Source organism: Antechinus flavipes, chromosome 2 (assembly GCF_016432865.1).
Source record: "Antechinus flavipes isolate AdamAnt ecotype Samford, QLD, Australia chromosome 2, AdamAnt_v2, whole genome shotgun sequence".
NCBI lineage: Eukaryota > Metazoa > Chordata > Mammalia > Dasyuromorphia > Dasyuridae > Antechinus > Antechinus flavipes.
The window spans coordinates 295,450,025-295,459,772 of record NC_067399.1 but is presented as its reverse complement, the minus strand read 5'-3'; the positions used below and the strand labels follow the sequence as shown (position 1 = coordinate 295,459,772).

Below are 9,748 nucleotides of genomic sequence, written 5' to 3'. Positions count from 1 at the left end.
TCTGAGCAAATCACATTTGAAGTACTGTGTCCTGTCTTAGGCACTGTCTTTTAGGAAAGACATTGACAAGTTCAAGCAAATATAGAAGGGGGAAAATAGGTAGGGAAAACGACTGGAAACCAGAGCAGCAACTAGAAACCCTGGTATCTGGGACAAATATATTTGAGGGGAACACGAGGCATAGAAAGGCTCCCAGAGAGACAGCAGTCTGTGGCTACAAATGTGCCCCCAAAAGAGGAAATATGAAGACACAGAGTAGTGGATGATCTTAAAGTATGAGGACAGAGCTCTCTAGACTGCTGTGAGAAAAAAAGTGTTCCACCATATGGATGCCTGAGGCAAAAGCCTTGATTATCCTGCCCTAGTTACTCCCCTACTGCCAACCATGTCATATGATTGGTTGAAGGAACTGGGCATGTTTAGCCTGATAAGGAGGAGACTTAGACAGGAAGTGAAAGCTGTCTTCAAACATCTCAAAGCTATTATGTAGGAAAAGTATTAGTTTTGTTCTGCTTGGTACCAGAAGGCAAAACTAGGGCCAATTCCTGACCTCGGGAATGCAGTTTTTGGATCAATATAAGGAAAAACTTCCTAACCACTGGACTGCCTACCAAATGATACAGATTGCCTTCATAGATGCTGAAGACATCAGTGGAACACCGTGTTCCGGCAGAGGCTGAATTATCTGTTGGTAATATTGTAGTGTGGGTTTGTTCCTTTTTATGTAGAGAGGAACTAGATAACCTTTCAGGGTCCTTCCAACTTTGTAAGCTATGACATTTTTGGAAATTGTGCTCACTGATGAAAATGAATGCAATACAAATAGCAGGCTCTTCTTTAATAAGACTTAAGGTGGGGTAGGGCGATGATGGTAGTGGACAGGGAGTTGGCCTCAAAGATAGGAAGAACTGGGTTTGAGTCCCAATTCTACTGCCTGGGCAAGTCTCTAAACTACTCAATGCCTCTGGAAGTTTTCTAAAGCTAAATACAAGAAGTGTTTATTTGCATTGGTAAAGAAACTTCCCCATACAAAGGTCCCAGGATCAATCAACTCCAATGTCTGGTAAAAAGAAAAAGGGAATGGGTCTTATTTTTCTGTTAAATAGTGAACTATAGCTGATGTCATGGTACAGGTTTATATGTACAGCACTTTTCACAGGATAAGAACTCAATAAATATTTGTTGAATTGAATTGAACTTGGTGAGGATATCATTTTGGATTTCCATGAAGAGAAATGATGGTAAAGTGTTTAAAGTGCAAAGCTAATCTTAAAAAAAAAAAAAAAAAATGAAAGAAAAGGAAAAAAAAAAAAAAAAAGAAGAAAAAGGAAACCAAAGTAGAAAAGCTAAGTTGTTGAATTTATCTCATAGTATTTCTAATGCCATCTTCTAGACCACTCCCTCTCCTCCCCAATCTCTGGCTCCATCTCTCTTCAGAAAAAGGAATGGCTTCCCTATATAGTGAGTTTCTTTCTCTGGAAGTCTTCATACCTTAGCTAGATGACCACTTGTTGTTAGGTGTGACTTCTGAGGTTCCTGACTGCACTGAGCTTCTATGAAAATCAATCTTTCAGTCACCAGAAGGCCACCCGGACTGCTAGCTAGGTACTAGGAAAGGTATAGGGACAAAACGTTGCCCATAAAGGACTAGGCATGGGGCTGGAGAGAGGTATTGAGCAGGGGTTTTAAAGAGTTGGAAGTGACTCAGGGCGTCGTTTTTACAAATGAAGGAACTGAGGTATCTGAGAGGTAGAATGACTCACTTTGGGACAGCATGGTTGGTAAGTGCAAGATAATAAATCTAGTGACCTTTCCATTATATCCTAGAGATAGAATAGCAACTAGGAAGCGTTGCTGGGGGGAAATAGGAGATGCCACAAATCAGGTCCCATCTTGCTGACAATGCCTTTTAAAGAGAGAACAAGAAACCCCCGGGGATTTGCATCGCGGTGCAAGCCCTCTAGACAACAGTAATAGTAAGAATAAAAATTAGCGCTGAGAGAGTCCAATACACAATAGACTTAGTAGAAAGGGATGAAAAATCATTGCAGCTGCTAAAGCTCATAGGCATTCTAAGGAGAAGAATTTCTGGCTCCATTCACGTCTATTTTCTTTTTCATTTCATTATTTCTCCTCCTCCTCCTCCTCTTCCTCCTCCTCTTTTTTTTCTTCCTCCTCCTCCCACTCCTGTCTTTGCCTGTGCCTTTTCCCCAGCCTTGTCCTCCCAGCACCCGCCCCGTGGCTCTTCGCCACCGAAGCAATTTCTCTCGCTTGTGCTTTCAGTGTCCCTGGAGGGGGTTTGTGTGATGGACAGCTGCGGGTGCTGACACCCTTGGCGACCCGAGCGCCAGGCAAAGCATTGCGCCGAGACTTTAAAGGGAGGGCGGCTGGGACCACGCGCGCGCGGGGGCAGAGCAGCCCGAATCGGAGCCAGCCTGAGCCCAGCGGGGTAGGGCTTTGGGAGAAGGAACTGCCTCTCTGGGGAATCTTTGAGGTGACTTTTTATTATTATTTTTCTCCTCCTCGCCTTCCCTTTGCACTTCATCTACCTACATTCCAGTTTTTCTTGGAGATGAAAAAGCGGGACATTTTCTGAGTCTTTGCTTTTTGGACCAAGCCGGTCGCATTTCTCTGTTCATTTTTTTTCTTTTTTCTTTTTCTTTTTCTTCTTTTTTCTTTTTTTCTTCCTCTTACTCCCGACCCGTACAGAAGGCAGGCTCGGACTAACACAACATCAGGACTGAAAAAGGGACAGCTTGCTCCCTCTGGGCCCCAACCGGCTCCTGGCGCCCCTCAATGAGAGGGGGCCGTGCCTCGGGGCTCCGGCTCAGCACCCACAGGAGGCCGAAGCAGAGCGCGGCGCTCATTGCAGCCGCAAACTTTTGCACCTGCGCCCCGCGCGTCTCCCCAGCATGTAAAGCCCTTTCGGCAGCCCCAGCTGTCGCCAGCTTCGCCGCCGCCTCCCGGGGACACGCGGCCACCCCCAGGGTGAGCAGGGGGTGGAGGAACGGGCGGGAGAGCGAAGGGTAGGCGTAGAGAAGGGGGCCGACTTCTTCACGGAGCTTTGTCCCGCTGCTTAGGAAGGAGGGAGAATGGGGAGATGGGGACACCCCTTCTTTCCCAGCCTCTGAGCTCCTACAGAAGCTGCCAGAGGAGTTTGTGGAGCTGGCGATGGAGAAGGGAAATGTTGGGATACCCATTTCGCCTGGTGATAGGGAGGTGTGTGTGTGTGTGTGTGTGTGTGTGTGTGTGTGTGTGTGTGTGTGTGTGTGTGTAGCTGTGTGCGCGCGCGTGTACCGAGAGTAGGTGTGTCTCGTGTGCCTTGTCTCCCGGGTGTTTAGCAGTGAGTGTGTATGCGTAATGTGAGTGTGCATACAAGGTGGGTGGTTTGAGTGTGTCGGGAGCAGGGTGCGCGTGTAAGTGTGCGTGCGTGAGCGCTAGAGAGCGCCTCGCGAGCGTGTCCCCAAGCTCCCTCCTGACCCCTCCGCCTGGCCCTCTTTTCCTCCTTTGCAGTTGGGCTCTGGGCGGCCGGAGCAGGGATGATGATCTGGGACTGGATGCTTCGACCTCGCTGCTGCTGGCCCTCGCTGCTGCTGCACTGTGCTCTGCACCCGCTCTGGGGTTTCATTCAGGTGAGCTCACGCGAGGGTGTCCGAGTCACCCCGGAAGGATGGAGGGATGGAGGGAACGAGAGAGCAGGGGAAGGAGGGAGGAAGATCACATTCTCTCTACAGCTGTGAGATGGCCTGGGCTGTGGGGGTGCTGTAGTGGAAAAGAGGCTTCTGAGAAGGCTGATTTGAGGATCCTGCGAGGTCCTGCAAGGTCCCACGATCCCTACGGGCTAGCTCTTCCTCTCCCAGCTTTTAGATAGAGGCTATTTTTCAGGTTCTCCGAGTTGAACAGGACAGGAGACATAACTAGGATCGACTTTAGAATAACAAACAATACTGGACATCTCAAGTTCCCTTAGCCCTAATAGGAAAGAGAAACCATGAAGATGAGAATAACAAGACCACCGACATCTTTGCTTCACTTTATGCTTTTAGAGCATGTGTTGTAAAGAAAAGTCAGGTTTTTCTAATAGCACTTGGGGTTCTAAAGTTGGGTTTCTCTATCACACATACCATCTATTAAACCCAGTCCTTTCCTGGCCTAGGTTGTAGCCAGCTAAAAATCAGGGCTACAAAATGGAAATCTTTAGTAAATATTCTGCTAATGGTGTTTGTTCCATTAAGACTAAAAGTTGAGTCTTCTTGGGCTTCAAAAAACTTTAAAAAAAATTATTCTAGTGATATCAAATCTCCACATTTTACGTTTTATTTAGCATCAACCAAATAAAAAAATAAGGTCTTTCCCACATATACTGTAGGAAACTATAGAAGTTATAGATTGATATGTTTATAAACTATGCTTACTTCTACTGTGTGCAACTTTAGCTTTTCAGATTCCTGTATTCTCCAGGATTAATATATATTGTCTTGCAATTTAGGAAAATCACTTTTTAAAAATTGTTTGATGTTTACAAACCATATCACAAAATTTTATACTTAAAGAATGTGTCTTTCCTGTCCACAACTAATTAAGAATTTGTCTCTTGAACATTTAACACTCCCCACCCCACCCCCCAGCACTCACACAGTATTAAATCTGGCATATGTGCAGATTCATGCTCTCTAAGCAAAGGTTCAGGGAACAGCTAAGATGTTTACAGTATATGAGCATTTAAAGGAACAGGCTTTGGGCAAACTCTCTTAATTGGATTTTATCAAAGATTAGACTTTCAGAATCATGTGATTCCAATCTGAGATCTAGCTAAATGTAAAAGCTGAATCAGCTTTGCCCACTCCAACTCTGATGGTAACATGGTGTGATGTGACCTTGATGGTAATTTGGTGTAACTCACAATTGTTTTGCTGCCAGAATACATCTGTTAGGAAATAAGAGAGGCATTGATAAAGAGGGCAACTCTTCAGTTTTGTTTCTCCTTTTCCCCTATCCCAATCCAGTGGAAAAGGTGGGAAGAAAAACCTAGCTGATTTTATTTTAGAGCTGACACACCTGTGAAATAAATTAATTATTAGAAAATCATCTGGAGTGGTGGAAAGAACCTTGGAGTATGAGTTAGCTAGGTTAAATAATCTGTGTTGCTAATTAGTCTTGTTTTTAAAGCTATAAAAAGTAGAGGATAGACCAAATTTTAAGATCCCTTTCAGTTCTAAAAGCCTCTGAGTATGGCCAGAGTCTAATATTCTATATCTAACATTTTGATATGACTATATTCTAATATTCTATGTTTTCTGAGGTTCTTTTTTCAAGCTCTTAGTGTTCTCATTGAGCTATTGCTATTCAAACTATGGGCTTTTGTCACTTTATACACTTTAGATACCTACTTTGATAAGATTTGGCTAGAGTTAAAAAGTTAATTCTGCTTTGTTTACAATTTGTCTCCTACTCCTTGGAAAGCTCCCTTCCCCCTCCCTTCCATCCTGTCTTTAATAAGCAGAACAAAAATGATAAGACTGTCAACTCCCTTAGGTCTAGAATTTTGGTTGCAGTACTGGCAGAAGTGATAGAGTAATACATCCTTTTGCATTTTTTTTTAACCAAAAAGATAAATACTTGAAATCAATTGAATATGTTAGTGTATATTCTTTAGGCCAGCAGTAAGATATGCAATATCACTGCAAGAGTTTCAAGTATAATAACAAAATAAAAATCAATTTTAATTAAATTGGATTGTGGAGAGGTACCATCTTCCAGAAAGGCTGATTTGGTATAAACTTGGCTAAAGTTTCTGTTAAAAACTAATCTACAAATGACAAGAGCACAGGAATTGTTAGGGCCAAGTAAGACAAGGTCTTAGAATGAACTGATTCAACCTGAAGTAAAGGAATTGAAGGCAGGTCCACTGTACTTGGGACAAATAGGATAGTATAGAAATTTTTTTTTGGTGGTTTTAAAAAAAGTTTGTCAACTCTGTGCCTTCTCTAGTAGAAAAGGAGAACTGCACAATTCTACCTGCTCCTTAATGAGTAGTTTGCTAGAAAAAGAATTCTTCCTAAGTGATAAGCATGTGAAAGGATGGGACAGGCTACAAATAATGAATTCACAGACTTTAGAAAGGAAAGCAGAGATTTCCCAGCCTGCTATTATACCCAATTCTTGCTTCAAAGTAAGCATTAAAGAAATCTCTGATTAGCAATTACTTAGCTTAAAGGATATTTTTAAAATATAAAATTGACTGATAATTGAATTACAGGAAGGACTATTTTGATGGTATTTCTTGGTTATTCCCTCTCATTCCCTGATTAGTTGTTATCAAACATAGTTAAGTGAAAGGAAAGAGAAAAAGCCTTTATTAAGTGCTTTATGCTTTACAAATATTATCTTACTTGTTAGATAGTAGTAAGTAGTACTTATTACAATATTATCTTGATCATTACAATAATACTATGAAGCAGATGCTATTAATATGCCTGTTTTACAGTTAACATAATCTGAGGCAGATTAAATGATAGGGTCACACAGCTAGTAAGTGTAGGAGGCCTGATGTGAATTCAGTCTTCCTTGCTAGAGGCCCATCCCTCCATCTATTAGGCTACCTAGCTGCCTTAAAGAGACAGTCTGCCTATTTTATCTTATTTATGGGAAAACCAATCCCCCGAGATTAAAACGTGTCCATGGACAAATAGTAGAGCTGGGATTTAAACCAGGTCTCTGAACCCAAGAGTTCTTTAAACTTTTTGAAAACAATTTATTGATATATTTTGTTTTTACATCTACATTTCCCAATATCGCACTCTCCCTATCCCTTCCCAGAAAGCCTTTAAACACAAAATAAAAAAGAGGGGGAAAAGTTAAGTAAAACTAGTTAACATAGCAAAAATGTCTAATGGTATATTCAGAGTTCCACACCCACAGACCTTCACTTATGTAATAGTGGAAGGAAATACCTTCTATATTTCTTTTTTGGGGGCCAACCTTGGTCGATAATCTCATAGCATTGTTTCAGTTGTTTTCATGTGGTTCTTCTTATTTGCATCTTTGTACTTATCCTGTTGGGGCAGCTAGTGGCACAGTGGATAAACTGATGTGGCTTATAGTCAGGGATACTCATCTTTCTGAATTCAAATCTGGCCTCAGACATTAGTGTCTGAGCAAGTCACTTAATCCCTTTTACCTCAATTTCTTCTTATGTAAAATGAACTGAAGAAGGAAATGACAAACCCCTCCAATATCTTTGCCAAGAAAATCCCCAAAGGGTCACAAAGAGTTCCACACAATTGAAATGACTAAACAACAGCTGCCATTCTATGTATTGTTTTTCTGCTTCTGGTTCACTTTATATCACTTCCTATGTATTTTTCCATATTTCTTTATAATCAACATATTTATTGCTTCTTATATCCCTGTAATATTCTATTAAAATCATATACTAAAATTTGGTTAACCATTCTGCAATTAATGGAAATCTATTTTGTTTTCAATTTTTCACTACTTTAAAAAGTGCTGCTATAAAAGACCTAAATGGAATTTCTGAGACATTTAAGATAATTTGTTTGTATAATAAATAATAACAATAAATAAATGTATAATAAACCAAATAGTTTCTTAGAAAGGTTGGACCAATTTACAGCTCCACCAACAATGCCCAATTTTCTACAACTTCTCCAAAATTGATACTTCTAATTTCTGTTCATCTTTGCCAATTTTCTGGATGTGGATTGAAATCCGAGTTGTTTTATTTTGCATTTCTCTTTTTTATTAGTGATTTGAATCAGTTTTCAGATGGTTAATAGCTTGCAATTCTTTTGAAAACTATTTATTCATATCCTTTGATATCCTCTCTACCAGCATTAATACTTTCTATTTTATGTTTTAGTAGTCTTACTAGATCTCTTAAAATGATAAATTCACTTCTTTCTTTGCAAACCCAGAGCAGGATATTACAGCAAATAATTGGATTTGACAGGGGCATTGTCTCATCCAGTTACAATGGTTTTGTCCTATTCCTATTTAAGATGCTAGCATCCATCATGTTTGTTTGTGATTTTCTTCTTTAAAGTTCTTATTGATGTCATTTGTTTCAATCAGTTGTCTTTAGCTTTAATACTCTGATGACTGTGTTTTTGAGTCACACTTTTAGACATAAGGAATCTATGAGAGGAATGAATGTAGCTCCATCTAATTAACATTTATTCAGTACTTTTTATGTCCAAGGTATTATATAAGGTCTCGGTTAACAACCCAAGTTGTTAGGCTTTTATCCAGCATACAGCCTAAGTTTGCCTAGATCATATAAATTTGAAAGCTGTATCTGAATCTAGAAACCAGGTAACATACTCTAATGGTATAAACATGAGGCCAAGAGTTAGGAGACCTTGATTTTTGCCAGCATAGAATCTCAGAGATGGAAGAGATATTAAAGATCATCTAATCTTACATGACCCTGAACAGAAATACCTTTTACAATATCTCCAAGTACTTGTCCATATTCTATTAAAACACCTCTGTGATGGGGACCCCACTACCGCTGAAATCATTTGCTCTACTTTTTTTTTTAAACCATTCTAATTATGACTTTTTGTCTTTATGAAGTTGGATTTGCCTCCCTACTTTTGGCACTCATGGCTCCCAACTGGGTGACTGGGAATAAGCAGAGCAAATGTGATTGGAATGTATAGTGTTCAAACTTCAAAATGCAATCAGAAAAGGTAGTAGAATAAGTACAATGTAATCCTAAACCAAAGTCAAGTTAAAAAGAACTCCCCAACTCAATGATACTAATCCTATTTATAGATGAATTACTTGGGCTGTCTGATACTGGACCCAATCTTGAGGAAGAAAACTAGTTTCATGCATTGTATGAAGCAGTGGACTCAGAAGTAGAAAGCCTCATCTTCCCGAGCCCAAGTCTGGCCTCAAGTAGTTACTAGCTGTGTCGTCCCAGCCAAACACTTAACTTTAGTTTCCCCATCTATTAAAATGGGCTAGTGAAAGAAATGGCAAACCACTTCAGTATCTCTGCCAAGAAAACCCCTAATGGGGACTCAACTTTAAAATGACAACAACAACTTGAAGTACAGAATATAACATATTGTCAAATAGGATAAAGGACAACTAGACCAAATTACTATAATTAGTCATCTTTTACCAAAAAGTCATGGATATTTTTTCCCTATGCTAGTGATGGGGTTTGATGAGAGACTTGTGAGAACTAGGTGAATAGAGAGCGATCTCTGGAGTCAGGAATAACTGATTAAAATCCGTCCTCAGAGACTACCAGTGTGACCCTGTACTGTAAAATGGGGATAATTTTAGCTCTTACCTCTCAGGGCTATTGTGACAATCAAATGAACTAATGTTTGTAAAGTACTTAACTGAGTGCCTGGAACATAGTAGGTGCTATATAAATCCTGGTTTGTATGAGAAACAGGAGTTGTAGACTTTTTTCTACCTATATTGTTTTAGACCTAAAGCACAGATTATTTTCTATTTCATGATATTGTTATCTAAACTCGATCAGTATCCCTAGTTTCATTATATTAATTAGTCATTGTTTAACCAAATGTCCCCCTTATAGACATTTAACTCCTTTTAATTGTCTTGTCAAATTAAAAGGAAAAAACTGCTATTCTTGCAGCTTTCTCACAAAGTACCCTTTGATTGATATAGAGATTAATTATATGGGGAAATGATGTTCCTTGAGATTTGTCAACATACTTGATGGAGCCCAAGGGAGTCAGAG

At 40.1% G+C, this 9,748-nt stretch overlaps 1 protein-coding gene across 1 annotated transcript in view; it reads left to right on the top strand.

The window, feature by feature from the left end:
• Positions 1 to 2,230: 2,230 nt before the first annotated feature.
• PRIMA1 (proline rich membrane anchor 1) overlaps positions 2,231 to 9,748 on the top strand; it is a 107,069-nt gene continuing 99,551 nt past the window's right edge. The window contains exons 1-2 of the mRNA XM_051977374.1: positions 2,231 to 2,494; positions 3,514 to 3,632. Of these exons, the coding sequence (XP_051833334.1) occupies positions 3,540 to 3,632 (93 nt within the window). The 5' untranslated portion in view covers positions 2,231 to 2,494; positions 3,514 to 3,539. The remainder of the gene's footprint in view (positions 2,495 to 3,513; positions 3,633 to 9,748) is intronic.